This window comes from Chionomys nivalis, chromosome 6 (assembly GCF_950005125.1).
Source record: "Chionomys nivalis chromosome 6, mChiNiv1.1, whole genome shotgun sequence".
NCBI classification, from domain to species: domain Eukaryota; kingdom Metazoa; phylum Chordata; class Mammalia; order Rodentia; family Cricetidae; genus Chionomys; species Chionomys nivalis.
In genome coordinates this window covers 41267423-41291304 of record NC_080091.1, presented here as the reverse complement: position 1 = coordinate 41291304, position 23882 = coordinate 41267423, and the positions used below count along the sequence as shown (strand labels likewise).

The window sequence follows — 23882 nt, the reverse complement described above, 5'->3', positions numbered from 1 at the left end:
GGAGTTGCCTTCCATCTGGGGTCTCAGGATCCAGGCTGGTATATTGTACGAGGGCCTTTTGTAAGGTGGTCTAGGAATTGAGAGGGGATTTTACGCCTTTCTTGGATGACCCCTTGGATTTTTTCATAATTTACCATGTTAGAGACTGGCCAGGAGGTAAGTCACACGTCAATACCTACCCAGGGTGCCTATTATAACCCCATTCAGGATCCTGGTTAGGGACTACCCTAGCCCCAACTGGGTGGGTGTCATCAGTTTGGTGGATTTCATCTGCATGGCTAGCCTGGTCCCAGATTTGCCTGTGCTCCTCTGCAGAAGGCTGTTGGAGAGAATCATATGAGCATCATGCAAGGTGCAGTTGTAGGACTGGGGAATACATTGGATACCCAACTTGTTAACATAGAACAACACAGAGAGTCGAGTACTCTACATTAATGCCACATACTCAGCCCTGACTAGGTGGGCAGCCTGTCGCTGAGGCAGGAGAAAGGGAAACCAGACAGGTTGGAGAGAAAGAGGAGGCTCGTAAGGGAGAGTTTGCTAGTGTGATCAAAAATAGTGGAGGAACCATCTGGCGTGGGCTTCATAGCTAGGAGGAGTTTCCTCCGTGCACGGTTTATCCCAAATGGCATCACACTACTTGGATCCTCTAAGATTACCTAAGTGTAGATTTTTAACCATCAACCCCAGTGTTACAGACTTGTCAGATTTGTAACCTTACCCGATATACTTACAGATCTTGAGGTAAGATTTATACCTCACCAAATTGTGTGAGATGAGCACCAATGGTCCCCATTGGGAATAGTCAGTCTGTCCCTTCATTTTGTTTTGCTCTCCTTCCTCTGTCACATACCAGGTGGCTCACCTGAGATGGGACAGAGATTTTGGATCTTTAAACATGCATGTTTAGGTCTAGGGGTGGAGGAGCCATTCCCCAACTCCAGAACCAGCTTTCAATTGAAGTGGGATGACAGTCTAATGCCACTCATACCTAAAAGACACCCGAATTCCTATAAAACTGAATCCAGTAAGCTGAGAACAAAGAACGCTTAGAGATAGGAAAATTTTGAGCTGTAGACATAGAGGACACTGCAGGAAGGAGCTGAGAGATGCACCAGCCAGGCAAGAGCTAGCCAGGGATGTGGGTACTGCAGATGGCTTACCCCTTTGCTTCCTTTCCTTACTGGGTCCAGCTTCCAGCTCCTACTTTGCAACAAGTTTACAGATCTACAAAAGCTAGTTCCAGGACAGGCTCCAAAGCTACAGAGAAACCCTGTCTCCAAAAAAAAAAAAAAAAAAAAAAAAAAAAGAGAAAGCCTGAGTGTAGGGTGTAGGGAATGGGCAGTCTCTTCTGTTTCCCCAGTCGCTCACTGTATTTGTAAAGATCCCAACTAATATTAGGATCTAGGGTGCTATTAGGTGGTCATTTGGATCTAGTAGAAGGAACATTGAGGCCAAATTTGATTGTAAAAGTGAAGAAATTTCAGGTCGGGTGCCAAGAGTAGAGGCTGGAGGTTTTCTGAAAGGCATCCCAAGGGGAATGGGAGGGAATAGAAGACATGATGGTTGAGAGAGAAGGAAAATGTCACTGCAGCCTGTAGTTGTGAGCATTTCCAGACTCCGGAGAGACCAAATGAAGACCAAGTTGTTCAGTGGGTTGTCACCACACTCAATGGGGGTGGGGACTTATCACAGCTAAGCCAGGGGAGAAACTTGGTGCCTGGTAGCAGGGCTTTCATAGAGGCCAGATCCCATCCATGGGAAAGGGTCAAGAATAGGGTCATAAAAGCCACAGGATCCTAGAGGAGCTGAGGGATTAGAGACAACTCCAGAGGGAAGATGGGAGAAGAGGGCAGGAAGGGGTGCAATAACCCTGCTGGGCCCAAGGAAATTGCAGAGTTGCAGCTCTGAGAGTGGCAGGATTGAGTCAGGTGAGGAGGGCCAGCCATAGCCTTAAATATCATAGCTAGGGTACCTGCAGCATGCTTCTAATAGGTCTTTATAATAAAAACCTCGAGTCAGATATAGGGGTGAATGCTGAAAGATCAGAGAAGCAGAGCATTTTTAATCTTGGGAGCATTTGGAAGTGTCATGCCTTTAATCCCCATGCTAAGGAGGTGGATACAGGAAGGGATATGGCTGGGCAGAGAGAAGAATATAAGGCAGGAAGGAGTCAGGAGCTCAAGGCATTCAATCTAAGGATTCCTAGAGACAGCATCATCTATTCGATCTGAGGATTCAGGTAAGAACTAGTGACTGGCTGCTCTGTTTCTCTGATCTTTCAGCATTTACCCCATGTCTGACTCGGGATTTTTATTATTAAGAACAATTAGAATTTGTGCTACATGAACCTCAGTCTCCAAGAGTACCAAAGGGATGTCAGACACTGAAGATGGACACTAAATGTAAATGGACTAAATGTTGTAACTGTAATTCTTGCTAGATTACTGTTTTGTTATATGTAATCTTGCTATGTTAAAGTTAAAACTTACCTTTTTATTTAGACAGAAAAGGGGAGGTGATGTGGGATTCCCCTCTGTATGCTGTGAATACCACTGGTTAATAAAGAAGCTGATTTGGGCCATTGCAGCACAGAGTAGGGCAAGGTTGGAGTTCCAAACAGATAAAGGAGATAGTAGGTCTACTCAGAGAGACACCATGTAGCCGCCGAAGGAGGCAAACACTGACTGAAACCTTACTGGTAAACCACGAGCCTTGTGGTAAAATACTAAATAATAGGAATGGGTTAATTTAAAATGTAAGAGCTAGCTAGGAATACACTAGTCATGGGCCAAGCAGTGTTGCAATTAATATACTTTCTGTGTGCTTATTTTGGGTCTGGGCAGCTGGGAACGAACCAGCAGCCTCCACCAACAAGACACTCAATGGTCACATCCTCAGATTCAGAGAAATGTTTACCGACCAAAAGGGAAACTTATGTACTTGCTGCTCATGGATGGGATGCTGAGCGATCAGTGAGTCAGATCTCAACAGTAAATTTGTTGAGCCAGTTGCAGGTGGACTGGAGATGAGGGATGAGGTCCCAGGTAGCTCAGACAATGAGGCGGAGCACAGGCACCAGGAGAGCCTATCCAAGTTGTGGAACCAAACGTAAGCATTGCAGCTCGGATAGAACGGTATCCTGGCAGTTGGGAGCCAAGGAATACCACAAAGTCACTGTTAAGTGTAGCAGCTCACAGCTCTGCTCCAGGGAAAGGTTCCCTAATGCAAGTGTAACAACTCTGTTCCAGCAGCCGAGGGTTTCCCCAGTGAAGTTGTTACAGCTCCAGAGAAGTGTTACAGATCTGCTCAGGTGGGCAAAGTTACAGCTCTGCTCTGCTAGGGGAAAATTTCCCCAGCAAGTGTTACAGCTCCGCTTAGGTCCCCTGGAGTCTAACAACTCTGGTCCACTAAAGGAGGGCTTCCCCAGCGAAAATGTTACAGTTCTGCTGTGTTCTGCTCTGCTCCAGTTCTGGTCAACGCTGCTACAGCTGAACTCTGCCCCAGCGAAAGTGCCACACCACACAACAAACATCACTTAAGAGATTTATTGGGAAGAACCCAGTAGGGTGGCTGCCTTGAGGAAAGAAGCAAGAGCGAACTAAACAGGGTACAGAGCTTCATATAGGGTTTCTTGGGGGTGGAGCTATCCAGGTCCTTGGGATTGGTGGATTTTTGTGGTCTGATTCTGGGGCAAGTTCAGGAATTGTTGGGATTTTGTGCTCAGAGATTGGTGGCATTTCAAGTTCAGCAACTGCAGGGATTGGTGAGATTCTGCAGCCTGGCTCTGGGGCAAGCTGGGGGATTGGTGGGATTTCAAGCCCTGGTCCTGGGGTCAAGTCAGGGTCAGGGTGTTTTTCTTGGCCCAGGTCTTGAGTCTAGTCAGGGGAAGGGTGTTTTTTCCTTGACCCTTTTCACCCTACGTTCCTCAACTTTTTGTCAGTTTCCTGCCTCAGATGAAATGAGCCTTGCACGTTAGTCAATAGTCACTGTGACAAACAGTCGAGAGAGGTGAAGGAGGAGGGGCTCAGCTCAGCTCAGGCTTTCAGAGGGGTCCAGCCGTGCGTGGCTGGTTCTGCTATTCCTGTGATGAGGTGAGCATCACTAAGGACGTGCATGGTATCCTCTAGCTCTTCATCCTGAGGTAGTCAGACGAAGAGAGGAGGGGGCCAGGGACAGGATTCATTCTTCAAAAGCATGCTTCAGTGACCTGCTTCTTTTAATGGGTCCCACCTCCTAATGCTTCCCCCACCTTCCATAATGCTGTCAAATTATGACATCATCAGTGGATCCTTCAGAAGGGAGAGCACTTGAGAGTCGACTGCTTAACCAAACCCCTCTGAACTCTTCTGTATCAGGAACCTATCGTTCAATATGGTAGCTTTCAGGATACAACTCACATTCAAACAGTAATACCATGCTTCTGCATGTCCCTGAAGGCTAGCATTGCTGTCCAGTGACAAAGGTCAGGACATTGAGCAGAACCTTCTGCAGCAATTCAGGGTCCTCTCCAGTGCCGTCTTCACACTACACAGACTCTATGGAACAGAGATGTCTTTAAAGCCCAATGATATTGTTCATTTAATAGATCTAAAAGGGGCAGCAGCTTTTGGCTTCTCGTTTCTTCTGAAGGTTTTTTTTATAGAATTTGAACTCCAACAATAACAGGATGAAAAATGCATCTTCCCCTGGCCAAATACTCCATCAGGTTGTATCCAATTCCAGCATTATTCTGCAGCCATCTACACCTCCTGACCACCAAAGACCTGGCTCCATCCCTCCTTGCGACAATAGGGCCTGCCCTCTGCTCACCACTAAACACCCCACCCATAGTCATAAGGGGCAGCACAGGCAGCCCTATGCATGGGTACATACTACATACAATCCCTGCCCTGATGCAAAACAGCCAACCAGCAAGGAAGGAGGAAGGTATAGTCAGCACACACACACAAGCTCAGGTCTCCCATGCGGAGGGTGAGTATGTATGTCCTGCACACTCCATAGTGAGACCACAGTGTGCCTCTAGCGGGTGGTGCTCAAGAGGTCTGCCTTGCTCTCCAGCATCTGGATCTACCCGTATCACTTCTCTACCAATTATTTGTTCATTTCTTTTGGTCACAGATAGGTATAGGAAGTGATAGGCTGCCATGGCTCCAATGCCAAGTGGACAGCCAGTCCTCCTTGTAACCCTGCAACCATGTCCACCCAAGGCTGCTGAGCAGGGAGTGGAGAGGTTGAGATGTGTGTAAAGGGCAGGGAGCGGAGGTGTCAGGCCCTTAGGTGCTAGTCTGGGCTGGAAAGGCTGTTTCCCAAAGATCAGTGTCGAGATGACCATCAGCTAGAAACAGAACTGGGGACCAGGGCTACTGCTCAGGGCAGGCCTCAGGACACATAGCCTTCTTAGTGGGAAGCACATTTAGTGGGAACACATCCAATGGCAATTCTGGTCCTGGAAGAGGCTCAGCCCCATGGTGGGTAAGGGGGAAGCTGAGGGCTAAGCTATGTGTACTAGGCAAGAAGAAAAATAGCACAAAGTAGAGCCTCTCATCTCCCTCTACTTTGGTCTCCATTAGATCCAGGGACAGGCCCTCCCTGTCCCAGGACCACTGGCTGCTGACTTCCTCCCCAGATTCAGGCCTGGAAGCCAGAACTGCCTAAGGATGTGGAAAAACAGGCATTCCCCTGACCCAAGTTCAGTTCAGTGGGCCATGGGTCTTCCCTGTGTCCCAGATTGTGCTGGGGATGACACACACTGTCTCAATCAGTCCCTGACAAGCCGGTGGGGCAGGACATGGTAGTTTTAGTACAGAGAAATTAAGTGCAGAAAGGTCAACATGACCATAGCAAGGGACCGAGCTTGGACGTAGACGTGGGCCTCCTGCCCAAGCCACCTGCCTACTCTTCCAGGGGCTGAAAGGATGGATGCCTACCTGGCCAGGATCCTGACCTCAGAGAATGACACCATAGAAAAATCCTCCTAAAAGTTTAAAAATCTTGTTCTGTGTCAACAAATTTTTAAATTTTGAATAAACATTAGGGCTTTCTGCAAACTAAACTAAAAGTTCTGCAAAGTAAAGCAGCCAGGGAGGAGGTGGTGAGCAGGATTCACTCTGGGATTTTGTTTTCATACCCTGAAGCACCCAGCCCTGTAAGTCTATCCGTGGTCTCCTCCCGCAATGCAAACAGCACTGCCTGACTGTATTAAAACACGCCTGTGAACCCCACCAAAAGAACAAGCATGCTCCACTCCGAGCCCAGTACCAGTGGCTCAGGACCAAGCCAGCCAGGAAGGAATGTCGTCTTCAGTGTCATGAACCTAAGGATAAGCAGAGGGACATCTCACGCTCCAACTTCCCTTCACGCATGTCTCCCTGATGACTTTCCCTTAACCACCATACTGGGAAAGTCTCTGAGCATCCCATGGCGAACTGAGTCACTTTCCCAGCAGCTGCTAGGGTGAGGGCGAGGGGCGGTGGAGGAGGAGGTGGTATAGAAACTTGTTCACAGTCAGTCCTTGCACTTGCCTGGGAACAGGGCAGCTGAGCATTCCTGGGAAGCCATGAGGAACTCTGAATGGGTTCTCCCACAGAGCTGCCCTGGCCTCTAGGATTTAAGATCTAAGTCCGAGCCTGAGGGACAAGCCCTGATGTAAGTTTCAGTGATGGCAAGTTGCTGCAAAATAGAATCAGGACAAAGCAGATTGCCCCAGGGTCACTGGGCAGCTGGGGCGACTGAGAGGAAGGATACATCTGTCCCAAAGGCGTGGAGGCACCTCTGTGGGTGCTGGTGCTGGGCTCACCTGCTGTAAGCAGCTAGGTGCTGGTAGCCAGGGGGCAGCTGCAGAGGAACTGGGTCCAGTAAGATACAACACTCACAAGCAGGCAGAGAAGTTTTGCTGCTCACTGAAGGCAGCAAGCACAGCAGAAGGCAGGGCCCAAGAGCACTGGTACCCAAGGCTCAGTAAGGCAGCTAGGGGCGATGGGTTCTCTCTCAGACAGGACCACCTTATATTACTCAGGGGCTCTGAGGATGCCCTGCTCTGGCACCATGTCGCTCACCAAACTGAAGAGCTGAATAGTATCGGGGGGGGGGGAGGGCTACACAGCCTGGGGGCTCCAGATACCTCATCTGAGAGCCCTGAACTCTCTCCACCTCCCACCTGAGACCTGCAGCAAGGGGTACAGCAGGTGGGTGAGGCCTTCCGGGACCGATGGCTCGGGGCCTCGGCCTGCAGCTGTCCTACTTCCTTTGCTCTGCGACACTCTCAGGCTTGTTTCAGGCTTTGCTGTGTGACATCCCACAGACTGGCTCAAGTCTTGGGTCCACAGAGGGGATACAGTTGTGACAAGGAGCTCCTCAGAAGAAACAAGGCCACTTCCACTCCAGCATTGGAGTTGGTCTTTAAGGCTTACCCTTATCTCTGAGACAGTGACCAGAGGCCCTTGAAATTGTTATCTTGTTTCTCACAAGGTCACCCAAACCTACCAAAGAGTGAAGGAAAAAGAGGTTTCCACCACTAGGTACTGAAGTTAGTCTATACGCATGCCCCTAGCAAAGGTCAAAGAGCGTTCCAACATCACATGATGGCACTGAATTTCCTGAGCACAACACAGAGAAATGAAAGGCTGGAATTCTTGAAAAATCTGCCATAGGGCTGGAGACATGGCTCAGCAGTTAAAAGCACTGGCTACTCCTGCTAAGGGACCCGGGTTTGATTCCCAGCACCAACATGGCAGGTCACAACTGTCTGTAATTTCAGTTCCAGAGCATCTGACACATTCTTCTGACTTCTGTGGGTACCAGGTAGGCATGTGATGCACAGACATGCATGCAGGCAAAATTCTCATATACATAGAATAAAATAAAAATCAACAAGTCTGAAGAAAGAGCCTTAGATGAAAAGACAACCTTCCTATAAAGAGATTTTCTCCTGGTGTTGGCCTATGAGCAAAATAGAACCTCCAAATGAATCCCAAAGAACCCTTTGGATCTGTGGACCAGAGAAGTCAAGTTCAACTGCCTAAGAGATTTCTGGAAAAGATCAGAGTTCAGCCTTTCCTTACCCCACTGGAAAGAGAAAATTAGAACCAGAAGACTGGGAGCAACAGACGCGGGCAGATCTCTGAGTTCCAGGCCAGCCTGATTTATAGAGTGAGTTCCAGGTCAGCTTGGTCTACACAGAGAAACCCTGTCTCGAAAAACAAAAATGAACAACCAAAGGGGGACTGCTAACGTGAACGGGACAATAGCAAGAGAGAGGGTCCCACCTCCAACAAAGTGAGCGTTCAGGCCTGTGCAGGCTTCAACAAGCTAGCCAGCTAAGTCTATCTGATCCCTACCTCACACCATGCCCCGTCAATAAATCCTGAAATGCACCCAAAGACAAATTCATGCAAGTGAAAATGATCCTGGCCTGAGATGAATTCCTGAGTGTGGCTTCCAAGGCTGCAGCACACATGCTTCTTGGGCTTTAGAGCTAGAAATAGTTCTGGTTTTTGAAGCTTAAGCTATCTTAATCAAAATGAGAAAGCTACTACATCACAAGGCAAATGAACAATGAAGGAAAATAATCCACAGAGGCTATCTAAGGTTTCTGCTTTCCTTATGTAAAAACATGTTACAGACAGCCAGGTATGCCGGTTCATACCTTTAATCTCAGCATTTGGGAAGAGGCAGGCAGATCTCTGTCAGTTTGAAGCCAGCCTGTTTTATCTAGCAAGTTCCAGGATAGCCAGGGCTATGCAGACAGACTCTGTCTGCAAACAAACCAAACTAGGAAACAACAACAACAACAACAACAACAACAAAAAACCCAAAACAAAATAGATACAACACTTGCATTTAACTGTGTCCTTAGGCATAGAGCAAGCTCAGTGGAAAAAGGGCTGGCCACACAAGCATGGAGGTCTGGGTTAAGATCCCCAGAGCCCCCATCAAGCTGTGTTTCTCCAGTCACAGTGCTTCTACAGCAAGGTGGCAGGCAGGGAGAGACAGACATTCGCCTGCTGTGCACAGGCTCTAACGAGGGAACAGAGTCATACTCTGACCTCTACATGTGCACCAGGGCATATATACCTGCACACACACTCACACACGCACGCACGCACGCACACGCACCTAAATATCTTAAAAATAATCTAAGGACAGTGTCACCACAGGTCAGCAAGAACAAATGAGGACGGGTTGTGAGGCGAGAGGACATACAGGTGACACTCAGGCAGTATCAAAGGCTGCTGCTGGGAAAGGCTTCCACCCTGAGAACATGAAGACTCCTGCCTTCCCTGGGAAGGAGCTGGGGAGGAGATGACCAAGCGCATCTCTTGCCGGCCTGACTTGTGTGCTTCACAGATCTGGTGTGTGTGTATGCAACAAAATGCCTTTCCTTAAGTGAGATTGCTGCACAGCTAGTAGGCACAGCTATTAGGCACAGCTGGCCACTGCTCATCTTGTCTCTACTCTTGTATAGCAACTCGCTATCCAAAATACTACAGCAGAGACTAGAGCGAGACCCAGCAACCCCTTTCTGAGAGTTATCCAGAGCTAGCCACATTCAGGACCATAACAGGTCCACATGTGTCAGTCACAGTGAGATCGAAGTGCAAGCCTCTAGACTCAAGCCTCTCAGGAAGAGGCTGATAACCTTGGAGGTCCATGTGGGTTGATGGGAGAAACAGCCACACCATCCTTTCAAGTGGGAAAAGATGCCCCCAATATGTGAAGAAAAGCATCCAATAGGATGACACCCAGTGATGCAAAGCCAGGTGATGCTGGAGATCCTTGGGAGAGGCAAGAGGACCACACAACACAGGTCACTCCCACTGTTCCAACTTCTCCTGGGTGGAGGGAACCTGGCAGGAGCCAAAAAACACAGTGAACAGGCTCTGTGCCTTGTGATCATCGCAAATGAGTAGAAGGTGTGAGGTCACCAGAAACACTTGTTTTCTTCTTTGAACTCTGCTGTTGCCCAACAGCGCCCAGTGATGGGCACTTGCTTCACAGACCGAGACACAACAGGAGAAAGCAGGACTGCAATTTCAACACTTTATTGCCAATTATTCAAGTTTTTACTGCTGTTTACAAATGTTTTGTTTTTAAGGGACCTTTACAAGTCTGTCTTTACAATATGACCCCTGGCCACATGCCTGTTTCACATGCCACCAGCCTCACCCTCAGGCCTGAGGAGTGGAGTGCATGCACACGGGCAGAGAATAGGGGTACAGGCTTCATCCCTGCAAGTCTTGTGATGCCTGCAAGCTAAGAGGACCGCCATCAAATTCTGGGTGTCCAGAGAGCCAGTCTCTGCCCAGGGACAAAGATATACCCAATAGGTGCATATGAAAACACACACACATATTTTAAAAATCCACCAAGTCCACTTTGTGCCCACACATAAGCTCTTGGGTGTGTGAGCATGCGCCAGAGTATGGTCAACTCACCAGTGGCCACTCTTAAAAGAAAACTGACCCTCCTCCCCGAGAAGCCATAGCTGCTGATACATTTTTCTATCATTTGAAATCTGCAGGCACTGGAGCCATCAATGGAAGCTCTGCAGTCTGACTGCCTGACCCCAGGAACCGTGTGACTTGAGCCAACACTTTACTGACTTTGGTCACTTCTGTGACATGCTGGTCAGTCTCCAATCTGACAGGAGAGTAAACCAAGCTCCCACACAAAAATATGGTCAGACAAACAGGTGGCTGAGATGACCACTGTGTGTGGCAGAATGGGAGGGCACAATCCCCAAGAGCTGGCAAGACCTAGGAAGACCTAAGACTTGGTCTCCACTGTTGGGAAAAGCCACAGATCCAGGTGGAGGGGATCATCTGTGAACACATGGCCCTCTGGTTCCATGGGGTCTCCAGTTGGTGGTCCCCAGATCCCACCCATGCAGTTGGGTTGGAGCAGAACTCTGGAAGGCGGCTGAGCCAGGGTGGGGGAGTTGACCAAGAGCAAGGTGGTGAAGAGGCTCTTGGGCTCGGCAAGCACCTGGGGCTCAGAAAAGGCCAAGGGTACAGGATCCTTCCTCAGCTGGTAAGGATGGCAGCATGGTTCCCGTACCTTTTGGAAGCATAAAGGTCTGGCTGTAGCCAGTGTGGTAGGGGCATGCCGTGTGGATTTGCTGAGGGACACTTTGTGGGGACGGATGACACTGGGCATATTTATCCTGTTTTAGAAATAAAAGAACTGAAGCCACAGCCAACCAGTCACTGACAGAGTGGGGATGTCACGGTGAGTAGGTTAGATGTCCCTACCACCACGCACTTCCTCAGTGGAGATGCTGGTGCCACCAAAAGAAGTGGCATCACCCCCCCCAAAAAAAATATCTTTAAATTATGTCCATGGTATAAAGCCATAAGTGGCAAGTAAAGAGAGTCATGGCCATAGCACAGAAGGGCTAAGGAATCAGAAGGCAGAATAGAGAAGAGAGCTTTGCAAAAATCTTCCATGGACCCCAAAGTTCACCTGAGCAGAAGCCTTCATTGTGAGCCCTGACTTTACCTTCCTATTATATCCCAAGAGAGCATGGATAAAATCCTCTGTTAAAGTCCTAAGGCCCTCAGGGAGACACATTATGCAAACTCCCTGACCCTGCACATGCAACACGACCTTTCCCCATTTGAGGATGGTTACAGCAGGCTGACTAGGCTCGAGGAAAAGGTACAATGCGCGTGTTTTCCAGTATGTGTATCTTGGTGTCTCCTGGGTTCAGGCCTCTGGATCAGCTGCTTCTGCTGTGGCTGCCTCTCCCACCACGGTTACAGCTGGGACTTCGGCCTGATGGTCAAGGGTTTGTTGGTAGGGAACTCAGGCCACCAGGTGGCACGCTCCAGGATCCCCTCCTGCTGCAGGATGGCTGTCCACAGGTTTTTATACAGCTGTAGGCAGGAGTAAAGGGCTGTCACTAGCAGAGGAGAAGTGGCCAGCGTGGTAGCCTCCGGCTTGTGGGAACAGGAAATTCCCCACGATCACTTTTTAGGAAATGCTAAGAAGATGCATGCTTAATTTATATAAGCCTTTTATGTTTTAGTAGGAAGTAATTAAGAAAATTTAATTATAAAGTGCCATAAAAGCATTTCTGATGGGAACCATCCCCTTGTGAGATGTTTCCTCCCTGGAAATGCTGTCTACAGTGACCACCCCTAATTCACACAGGTTCCTTGCCCCGACCCCTACCCTCACCTCCCATGTTCGCCAGGACATGATCTGCCTTCTCTGAGACCTGTCTCCAGCTGCTCTCGGAATGCACAAGCCGGGAAACTGGGGCAGGGTTGGGGACCTGGGTCCCACTAGAGTCTTAGCTGTTCTTAGCCACAGTTCCTCAGTAGAAAATAGGCAGGGTGGGTGCTATCTAGGAGGAAGGTACAGACCTAGCCAGATCTTACACCTGCAGCAGACAGGGACACCTAGGGCGGAGTCAGCTAGGGCAAAGCCACAACAGAACAAATGGCTCAGAGGGACCCATGGCACATAGTTGCCCTCCTGCACTGCAGACCTGGCCTGCTCCCCCATGTGGGGGTGAACTTAGCCCATTTCACAATGCTGAGCACTGTACTTTCTCAGATCCCCAGCTGAGTTTGCACATGGGAAGCCACGTCTCCCTGCGAGAGTGGGTCAGAGCACCCCTTCCTTACGCTGGGGAGTATGTGCAGTTAGTCACCCTACCAGGGGCCATGGGCTGAGCTGCGGCACTGAGAGCCACAAGTCCCTCTCCATCTAGGGACGGCTCTTCTCTACCTCCAGCAGTTCCTGATCAGAGGCCAGGTGCTGCAGTTCCTTCTGCAGGTGACAGGCCTCTGCATGCAGTGTCTACAATGCAGGTCCTGCTGGCAGATGCCTGAGAGGCCTGGCAGCTTAGGGGTGGGGAGTCCAAGTGAGGCAAGCCTCACTCCCCGGTGCTCTCTCCATACCCAAAGTCCTTGGTCCATCAATTCTAACACCAGGACCCACTGGCTCTGCTGTGCGTGGGCCACCTGATAGGCTTCTCTGCACCTTGGGCTCTTACAAAAATGATGTGATCACACAGTTGACCATCGGCCCTGCCTGCAGACGCTCCTGATGCACCTGGGAACTCTTTGCCCAGCCACAGCTCATATTGTCTTCCTGGACGACCACCCCAATGTATATGCAGTTTGAGTGCGCCAATCTTGGGGTTCAGACTCCTGGGGCAGGCCCCTCACAGGCTTGTGAAGCCCTGAGTCTAGTGCTGCTTGCAGACAGCAGGCTTCATGCCCTTGCAATTGCTCTCCATTCACAGAAGGCCACCGTGGTCCTGGGGTGAAGAAGATAAAAGCACCCCACAGTTCACTGCCATCAGACCTCAGCACAGGGCTGGGATACCTTGCAAAGTCATGCTGCCAGAATAACAGGGGCATAACCCCACAGGTAGCAAGGTACTGCAAAATGCTAAGCTACCAGTGTTTCCCTACACGGGCATCACCTTGTGCTAGGGTGTCACACAGGAAGCTGCTTCTGAGCTGTCAGGGCCACCTGGCAGAAGAATGGGTGTTTGTGTGAGGGAGACAGAGATGGCAGGGCTCAGGGCAGGCTGAGTGGACAGAAGGGTACTCCAGACAGGGGTGCAGCCCTGTGAGGGCCTTGTGATGGGAACCACCCCGTGTACTAGAATAGAGGGCAGAATGGGGCTGGGGTTGGAGGTCAGAGCAGCGCAGTCTAAAATGACAGGAGAGAAGCAACAGAGGTAGGCACGGCAGGGCAGGAGGGTGCAGCAGGGGCGGGAGAGTCCAGTTGCTGCTGGCAGATGGGATAGCCCCGTGGACAGAGAGGCCCAAGTCCACTAACTGCTTCTAAACAAGCCATTCTAAAACTTGGTAGCAAGTGGGCATTAGGAAGTTAAGTGAGGAGTGTGGGGCTGTGTGGGTCGGCACAGAGGGGCAGAGGCCCCCATGGTTGGGATGACCAAAGGGTAGTCAGCTGGCATTGGAGGGCAGGCTAGGGGGAGAATCTGAAGATGCTCAAGGCTTTACAGCAGAGAAGGCAGATGGGGTCATGTCTGACCTGAGGGGTCAGTCAGGGCCAGGGTGGCTAATGGTGTCTGTGACTGCGCTGCAGGGCCTATGTGGAGAGCAGGCAGGGAGGGTGAGGAAGCTGGGATCTCAGTCCTCAGAGAGGACTATATATCACCTCAGGGCAACAGTGCAGCTTCCTTGTTCCGTAGGGTAAAGGGCCAGCGGGCATGGGTACCCAAGACTACAGAGCTGGAGTGACAAAGGGCTGTGACACCACCTGATTTCTCTTGTCCCCAGGAAGCCCCCTGTGAGAGACAACTTCCAGGGAGGCACCCAAGACTGTTCACTACCTTAGGACCCTCAGGCTCCAGTCAAGCCTCAGCAGCGACAGGGGTCACTCCCCTTACCTCACCATCAGCTCTGCCAATTGGGGAGCTCAGAATAAAGTCAGGAGGGGCGATCACGTCCACCAGAGCCACCGCATCGTCTTTCAGCTGTTGGGAAACAAAGTTTGTCCACTTGGCGATGCTCTACAGTCTCCAGGGCAACAGTGGAGTAACAGAAGCACGCAGCCGGTTGCTACAGAGCCCTGGAAACCTGAGCAGGCGCACAGAGCTCTGAGGCCTCACCGGTCTGGGTTATGGACTCCCTGGGTGTGTGTTTGCATTTTTCTACCGTGTCGCCATCCACTCAGGACAGCCAGCGTTTGCTCTTGCAGCAGGGCTGTGCAGCTGGCAGAGGTGACGAGTACAGCTTGTTAGTGCGTCCCCTGAGGCTCATCCCCAGCCTATGGCCAAGCTGACAACTGCTATTCTGATGCAGGAAAGGAAGTCCAGAAGCCACAAGGACAAAAAGTGCTCCTGAGCTCCTGTGAAAGCTATCACGCCTGCAGCGGAGGTTCCGTGACCCCTGCTTCCTCACACAGACGATTATTAAGCCCCACAGAGCAATCTGCTACGGAGACGCCCAAGGATTTTCTGGAAATGCAAACTTTTTTTTTCTTCCTGCCAAGCACACTGAAGTTTAATGTCTAGGTGATGGAAGAGGATGGGCAGGTAGCCTCAGGATAACGGTGGGGGCTGCGTAGTGTGGACAGACAAAGGTGACGGGACTCACCTGCACACACAGGGCCAAGATAGCATCCTGCATTGCTCTTCCTGCTTGTTCACCAGCAAGGTAGCCACCTGCAAGCACAATCTTATCACACACCCCTCAGCCCTGTGACCACGGCACATCAGAAGTGGCTTTCCTACTCAGCACCATTAGGCCTTTGGGACAGAGGTGTCAGGGTATCACAGCACTGACCAGCCTACTGTGATGTCTCGGCAGAAATGTGCTGGCTCAGGGCCAGTTCTGAGGTTCCTTGTCCCTGGGCATGTGTCAGTCCTGGCTAAAAAGCCGTGAGGGCGGCAAGGCCCTGAGGCTTGGGGCTGGCAAAATGCCACCACAGGAGGAACAAAGAGTACACAGGTAGGCAGGTGTTGGCCTCAGACTGCACAGGTGCCCAGAGGCACTGCTGTGAGGAGCTGGCATCCAAGAGGGGACATGGGGATCTGGTGTGTGGGGCACACAGGCCTCTGAAGCCACCAGGGGTCAGAGTAGGAAACCCTGCCACTTGGTGCCACCTCAAGCCCACAGCAGCCTTCCTGTGGAATCTCAGCAGTGGTCTGTGTAACTGGGAATGTGCGGGTGACAGGAGCTACGTCTAGGATGCTTCTCACTGAAGAGGAAGGCACCTAGTCACTAGGCTGTCTTGGCTGAGGTCTAAGTTCCAGTCTCACCTTGGTAGAGTAGGGCCATGTGCTGGCTCAGGGACCACAGGCCATAGAGCATGCTGAGCCGCCTGAGCACAGGCCGCAGAGACAGAGGCACGCTGGAGCTGTGCGTGTGATCGTGGAATTGCTGTACTACGATGAATTCCAGGAAGACCAGGGCCAGGGGCTGGCAGTAGTACACCTGCAAACAGAAACGGGACCTGGTGTCCTGGTGTGTGCTGGAGGCAGACGTCACTACAGCTGTACAGCTGGATCTCGTCTGAGGAGGAACTACATAGAACTGCAGACCAAAGTCCACATCTGAACACGCATCATAGGTCAGTACTGTGAAGCCAAGCAGCACGGGGACACAGCATGGTGAGCACACACACACACACCTCTCCAAGTGAAGCTAAGCCCTATGAAGGGAAGGCGGTAACATTTACATACTCCAAGACAGCCCACTTCTACTTGGCCCAATGCTTAGCTCTCAAGAGAACAGAGGCCCAACAGACTGTCACTATAGACCTGTGGTGCCAGCAAGAGGTTCCAGGGCATAGGACCTGTCCTCCTGGGTGACTAGGGAGGGTAGAGGAGCACAGGTTCTACTGGACAGGGCTAATGTCGCACTGTTCTCTGGGGTTTCCGAAGTGCAGTCCCCCTGTTCCTATACTGACTGTGAGATTGGCGAGTAGACTCGGGCCCTATGGGATCCCCTCTCTAGTCACAGACTGATCACCTCCTTAGGGAGACTAGCCACCAAAGACCCCTTGGGTGGCCTTCTCTAATAACCGACTGCTGATGACTGTCAGCACAGCTTTCCCTGCCCCCAGTGCACTGCCTCGCCACAACTTTTAAATCCACAGAGGATTTCAACCCACACAGGTGCTGCCTATGACCCCAAGCACAGGCTGCTTCGGGGGGGGGGGGACACTGAGCCAGGTGGCCAGAGAGCAGGAGGTGCTGCGGCCCTCCCCATCTGAAGGTGATGACGAAGTGCTAAGTAGAGGGGCGGGGAGGGGTAAGGGAAGGAGTGAGGGGAGGGCTTTTGAGGTGCTGCCCCATGAAGGACCCTTACTGTGGGCCCAAGTTCTTCCACCCCACCCTCCACTCTGGCTGTTGCTATTCTGGCTTCCAGCAGTCACCATGTGGCCCTGTACACGCAGCACCCTTCTTCTCTCCCATAGGCAGCAAGGCTGCCACCTTTACAGAGTGCAAGGGCGGGACACTGACTTCTCACGCCAGAGCAGCTGGAGATGCAAACGGTGACGCAAACCTACCTGACTGTTGTTTCTTGCTTCAAAGTCACTGCCTGTCGACTTTTTCTCCTGAGAGAACTTCTGATGACTCCCATGGAGCAGGTAACAGACAAGCCAGTGGTACGCTGCCAGGGGGGCTGCAGAGGGGACACAAGAAACAAGTGGGAACATCTGTCACCACACCTGTCACCCCGGGCAGACTGCACTGCTGGCCCTGTGTGCCCAGTGGTCTTCATGAGGCCAATAGAGGATGGGCGGCTTTGTGGACAGGGAAACCCAGTCACTGAGGGCAGCTACCAGAGGCCCTTTACCAGGTGGAGTTGACAGGGTGGGTGGGTCTGACAGCATTTCCACACCGCCATACAGATCACAGGGCCAATCAGCTTGCCAAGACACAGTGGCTGCTCTTTCAGGGGCACTGAGGTCTGCATGGGCATCAGAGTGCCCAGTTGCCAAGGATGGACAAGGCTGAGAGGGCGGGCACCTGTATTCCCATCCTCATCCGCTGGCCAGCCAGAGGGCAGTAGGTTGGCCCTTGCCCTGCCAAGGCCTCAGTCTGGCATGCTCCCATTGGCAGCAGAGAGTCAGTTACAGAGGGGAGGTCCAGGGTGGGTTTCCGGGACCTGGCAGCAACTTCAGCCAAATGGCAGAGAGGCAGAAGCGGGTGGGGGCTCATCCTTCCTGCCATACCTGAGCTGACTTCCCACATTACTCAGGACAAAGGGCACTGGTGAGTGAGGACACACAGCCTTGGATGGGAAATAGGTTCTGACCACATGGCGGCGTCCATGTTATCCACACCCCACGGTAAAAAGGCCCAGACCCCTGGTTCAAAGGACCTGCAGATTTCAGGGACCAGGGAGCAAGGGGATCTCTTCTAGGCATCTGGTTATGGGTCAGAGCTCCTGGGAAGGAAACAGGGGGTCCAGCCACAACAGGTGTGGGCCCATTTCCTCTGGTGTCACAGAGCCTGTTCCCAGGAAAATGATGCATAGAGTATCTGGCTGTGATAGCCTCGTGGCTAATAGAGCGAGGCCACCCTGGGTTAGGGCAGGCCTCAACTCCAATAACAAGGGGTCCTTATGCAGAGACAAAGGACATCCTGCGCCAACAGAGGCAGAGGGTAGAGTGTCACAGTTACAAACCAAGGGTGCCTGGAGTGCCCAGGATCAGGGAGAGGCGAGGAAGGACCACTTGATTTTGGATGTCTACTTTTACACTGTGAGACAATAGATGCCTGGTCCTCTCAGTACCCAGACAGCCCCAGAACAAGATCCAGGCTTCAAGGATGGTCATCCTTGAAACTTAATGTTGCCCTTAGCACGTCAAAACCCTGGAGTCAACTTCTGGAGGTCACAGCTGAGGCTGGGATACTGCCCACCTATTCTAAGCTCATGTGGCTCATTGCTCCCCAGTTCCTCCAAAGGACCAAGTGATGGGTAGCAGGAAAGGTGGGTGTCACACAGACCTTTCCAAGATTTATGGATGGCAACAAAACCAAGGAAAGACTGCAAACCAGAAAAGCACCTGCGCCCATCACCCCAGTGTAAGCGCCACTGTCCCTCCCTGTGGCCAGGTGCATTCCTGGGGTGATGACAGGAAGAGAGGGGCAACGGAGCAGAGAATGTTAGTACCTGTTGAGTCCAACCAGTCAGCTTTGCTGGAGCCCGTGAACTTCCGGCCCAAGATTTCAGGATAGGCTTCCAGGAAGTCCACTATCTTGAGAGGGCGTGTATATGGAGCTCCACCTAGGGTACACACTTCTGTGACATAGGAGAAAGACATGGAAGCCCCCACCCCACGACAGAGCTTGGTTGCTAGCTCAGCCACCTCTGGGTAGGTGCCTCTACTCTGTCTGCTCAGAAGCGCCTGGGCCACCAGGAGATGGCCTTTATTCACCCCGAATATGGTCCACCTTTGCTTTAGCCTTATATTTTTGAGATGTGTCTTTTTAGGGGGTTTTGGTTTGGGGAGACAAGGTTTCTCTGTGTAGCATTGGCTATCCTGAAACTCGCTCTGAGGACCAGGCTGGCTTGAACTCACAGAGATCCAAGTGCGGGGATTGAAGGCATGTGCCACCACCACCCGATGAAACAATGTCTTGCCTCCAACTTGAGCTGTTCCTCACTGGCCCGAGTACTCAGACTATGGGACTGTGCCACTGTGCCTGACCTGAGGACACAGCCTGACACAGCTTACAATCCCCAGAGACTGAGAGAATACAGAGTACTGTACCCTGCTGAGCTCAGCCTCCCATAGAGGTGCCTACCTTGGAGCTTGTGCTCCAGGAGGCTGAGCAGGTAGTTGCTGGTTTGCTGTAGCAGGACATTGTTGTCACCTTCATAAGTGCAGTTTGGATCATTGTCATTTCTGAGGTCACCGAGCCTATTTACTGCAAAAAATGCCACAGTGTCACTTAAAATGCCCCCCCCACCACAGGCCCACCCAGCCAGAAGCAGGAATTCTCGCCTTCCTGCCCCTTGGCCCACATCTACTGGCTTTGCCCCAGTTGTTCCCCATCCTCAGGGAATAAAAGTCACTTCCAGGAAGGCTGTGGGATGGCAGAAGAACACTCAGCACACGGCTGGAGGCCGTGAGGACCTAGGACAGTCACCCTCCTGCCTCCTGGTATTACCTGAAGAATCGCCTAGCAGAGCTTCTCCAGAGTGTGGGGACCACTCCAGAGACAGGACATGGGGCTACTCTTCTATAGCTAAATGAAGCCTTAAAAAGCCAACTTCCAAGCTGAGATTGCTCCCACCCTCACGCCTTCTCTTGCTATGTGAACAGTCGGGGCCTGCGTGCACTTCATGAGATGTGCTTTGCCCAGGGTGTGCCTGAGGCAAGTTGTAAAGAACCAGCCTCTCAGCCCTTCCTCTCTGATGGAAAACATTCCCTGTGAGGGAGTTGGAGGATCAGCCCAGCCCCTCCATGCTCTAACTGACCCACAAGGTAAATGCCTGGGGAGACCTCCAGACAGTTGACATGTAACCTTGATACGGCTCTTTATGTTCCTGTTGACTCTGGTCCCTGCATCCTGACTGGTAAGTCATGAGCCATGAGTCAGTCACGTCTGCATCTGTAGTCCTTTGAGAAGTAATTTCCTTATTTATTTAAAACCAGAACAAAGCTAAACTACGTGTTTTTGTGAGTTATAGAAACAAATAAAAGCCCTACCAAGGAAAGCCCTACTGCAGAAAAGATAAAAACATAATCACAAATAACTGAGACGTGGCCACTGCGAGCTGGTGCCAGGGAAAGACGGAGTGTGTGTGTGTGGGGGGGGGAGTGGAGGATGGACCAAAGCATGCTGAGCTGCAGGGACAGAGTAGCGGGAACACGGGATCCAGAGTATCACAGGAGCATTGCCAGCTCCACGGTAGCCTGCGTCACCTCTCGGGCCACTGAAGGGTTGCGCAGTCGGCAGCAGCAGTGGCTGTCCTTGAGCAGGCATTGTCAGTCATTGCTGATGTGACATCATTGGTCAAGCATGGAGGTCAGAGTAACCATGCTAAATTAACGGTAGGGAAGTATTACGGGGCCACGCCCCTACTATAGTAAAGTTAGGACTGTATACCACAGTGCTATAGGTCAGGTCCTCTAACCATTTATAGACACCGACTCATTGAAAGAACCTATAGGCTGTGTGTATAAGTCCACCATCTTCTAATAAGAAAATTGAGACATAATGAGAGTAACCTGTCCAGTTACCATGGAGACTACACCAGGAGAGGACTGGGCCAGCTGGTGGTTCACCCGCAGCCATGTACTAGCTGCTTGCATGATGTGAACCTCAGCATCAGTAAGGCTCAACTTGCCGGCTTTCAGAACTACATTAAACCAGGCTAGTTCCCTAATGAGTTATCAGCCAAATGTAGCACTGAAAAAAACCTGCTAATTCCACACAGCTGCATGCTGGGATCACACGTTTCATACTTCCTTTACCATCCTCAATTGTGACCAGGAAGCATGAAGTATTAGAAAGTGGGATCCGGCTAGGGCAGGAGTTGGTGAACTTGCACTGTGATAGACCAGAAAGTAAGTATTTCAGATCTCTGTCACGAGGACTTGGCATTGCCACCACAGTGTGGAAACAGCCAGAGAAAGTGTATGAGTGGATATGGCTGTATTCCAGAAACATCTTACCAGAAAAAAACGGCTACACTTCATGGAACCCTGACCTAGCAGCCTATGGGAGGGCAGAGGATGAAAAGCTGCCCCAAACTAACCCAAACTTACTGGCCAGATAGCCGTGTCCCCCACATGCCTCACGACACTCCTGGATCCCCCGTTGGGCTGTCCACGAGGCTAGGGGCTTGCCAGCCGACGACAGAATGTGGATCTCACGTCCAAGTTCTGCCTGTGGGAGAGAACCTGGTGAGGAGAGGTGAAGATAGACTCTGGCAATTCCAGTCGGGCCCTAACTTCAACACTAGTGTCAAAGAAAGGAAACCCAGCTGTGACGAGAGGAGTTAGGGAGCACTTCAGAGCACAGGCAACATGGGCTCTACTGCACAGGTTCACAGCAGGAAAACAAGCACACCGCAGCTGTGTATGGAAATACATCTCAAGGGCAGCAGATCCACTACAGACCGCTGGAGCATGCCTATTAGACACAGCTCCTACAAAGTTAATGGATGCATACTGAACATGACCATCTGCAGAGAGGGCTACCAATCAGGGGCAGAGATGGGCACAACACTGCACAAGCAGTGTGGCCCTCTGAGGAGAGGGAAGCCTAGGACCGTGGTCACGCAGATGTTTGGTGATGGCCTGGCAGCCAGACACTGCTGGGCCTTCCTTCCTGAAACTCAATCTCCTTCACACACATACTTCATTTCTACTTCACCGAATGCAATGCCCGCTACACAAAATGATCCATTTGCTCAGGGGTGTCCATCTCAGCTACGGACAGTTTCAGTTGCCACTGTGCATGGATGGGTTTAATCACAGGCTTTCAGAAGGAAAACAAATAGGAGAACAGTGTCAACAGGCAGGTTCACAGACTCACTAGGAGAGCACGATTGGCCCCTTCGTGCCAGCAGCAACCCTCAGTGGCCTGTTCCCTTCCAGGGACCCATACCAGTCTGTGCAATGCCTCAAGCTCTCACTCCGGGTCTGTGCTGAGCATCCCAATGCCGCTCATGACAGGCTGTTCAGGATAAAGTGGGTACTCACAGTTTGCAGCTTCTAATCTGCTCCGAGACCCATGTCTTTTGATTCACATCTGATTTTCACTTGGGGGCAGCACAAGGAAGGGCCAAACACCATACCATAGGCTGCCAACAGAGAAGCCGGCAATGGACTTCCCCGTGCAGAGCAGCTGACCCAGTGGGGTTGCATGCTCACTTCTGGCACAAATCCTGGTCTGTCAGCTCAGAGAGTGGATTCAGACCTCCGTTCAGTTGTTTATGAAAAGACAAGAGCCGAGTCGTCCTCTGAGGGCGGCGATGCAGAGTGTGAAAACCACTCTGCTCTCAAAAGAAGCTGTGAGTTCTGTTCTGCCAGCACCCATCTCTAAGAAATGGGGTGATGGATGGAGTTCAAACTGCAAGTCACTGGGCAAGCTAAACCCCAAGCTGGTAGGGCAGCTGAAGGAACTCACACAGGCTCTGTGTGCACAGCCAGCTGCTTTGTTTGGCCCCAGTTCTGAAACGGGGCTGCTCAACCTCAGCAACGGCAAACCAGATGCCTTACCTGCTTGGCACCGTATTCTCCCTTGAATAGGTCTTTCTGAAGCTCCATCAGGTATGAGAAGACTGTCTTAGAGAAGAGGTCCAAGGCAAAGGCAGCTGCCAGGTATGGGAGTAGGCGCCATTGCTGAGGGAAACAGACACATGGCAGGTACTCAGAGGGGTTGGCCCAGTCAGTCAGCCTACCACTGGCCCTGGGAACCCAGAGTCAGCTTCCTTAGAAATGAAAGAAACCCATTGCTGGTGCCAGTTCAGCCCAAGACAGGCACCAAGTTTTACGCTTATTTTCTGGGTGCGAATGCTTTGCCTGCATGTCCTACATAGGCGCACCTCATGTGCACCTGATGCCCAAGAAGGTCAGAAAAAGGTATCAGATTCCCTAGAAGCTGGAGTTACAGATGGTTGTGAGCCACCATATGGGTGCTGAGAATCAAACCCAGGTCCTCTGGAAGAACAGCAAGTGCTTTAAACCACCAAGCCTTCTCTTCAGCCCCAGCACCATACTCCTTGAACCCATGAAAGGTGATCAATCAGTCACACTGGGATGAAGACTCGCACACTAGCACCCGACACACACAGCACACACCCACTGCCGGACAGACAAATGGATGAGATGAATGGATTGGAGGGGACAGGTGGAGCCTAAAGGGACCCAGTGAGCTACCGTCATGGCTGTCCCATGTGTGCAAAGTGTCAGACAGTGAGCCAGTTGTTTCCATGTGACAGCTCTACAGCATTTTGCAGTCCCAGGAAGTGGCAGCACCAGCGAGGACCTGGGTTAGAGCTCCTTAGCTGCTGGGCTTCCCAGAGTAGTCAATACGTCATTGCAATGGGCACAAGGACGCCAGCACAGTAGGGTACATGAGCCACCCAGGCATGGAGGAACTTTTTATTTTTAATAGTCACTTCCTAAACAGCCCGTTACCAACGTAAGAGGGAAGCGAAGAGAACAGGCAATTCTGTCTCACTTCCTCAGACTGTCAGTCAAACACCTACTTAATGCAGCTCTCGGCACCAGACCTAAGCCAGATTTAGCAACCAAGTCACCTCCCTGACCCTTGTCCCCATAAAATGAGGCTATGACTGCCCCTCTGCCTACAAAGGGCACCTAAGCAGGATATGCAGTGGGGATCACAGGTAGCTATGATGCACCCCTTTCCACTCATGGTCTCTATGCCTTGCCCCATTGCTGCCTCAGAGGATGCAAGG

General features: G+C 51.4%; 1 protein-coding gene across 1 annotated transcript in view; it reads right to left on the bottom strand.

The window, feature by feature from the left end:
- Positions 1–10033: 10033 nt before the first annotated feature.
- The window catches only part of Acox3 (acyl-CoA oxidase 3, pristanoyl), a 32757-nt gene continuing 18908 nt past the window's right edge, over positions 10034–23882 (bottom strand). The window contains exons 10-18 of the mRNA XM_057772295.1: positions 22678–22800; positions 21220–21340; positions 19250–19372; positions 18615–18728; positions 17002–17117; positions 15749–15923; positions 15084–15151; positions 14375–14461; positions 10034–11876 (exon numbers count right to left, since the gene is read on the bottom strand). Of these exons, the coding sequence (XP_057628278.1) occupies positions 11757–11876; positions 14375–14461; positions 15084–15151; positions 15749–15923; positions 17002–17117; positions 18615–18728; positions 19250–19372; positions 21220–21340; positions 22678–22800 (1047 nt within the window). The 3' untranslated portion in view covers positions 10034–11756. The remainder of the gene's footprint in view (positions 11877–14374; positions 14462–15083; positions 15152–15748; positions 15924–17001; positions 17118–18614; positions 18729–19249; positions 19373–21219; positions 21341–22677; positions 22801–23882) is intronic.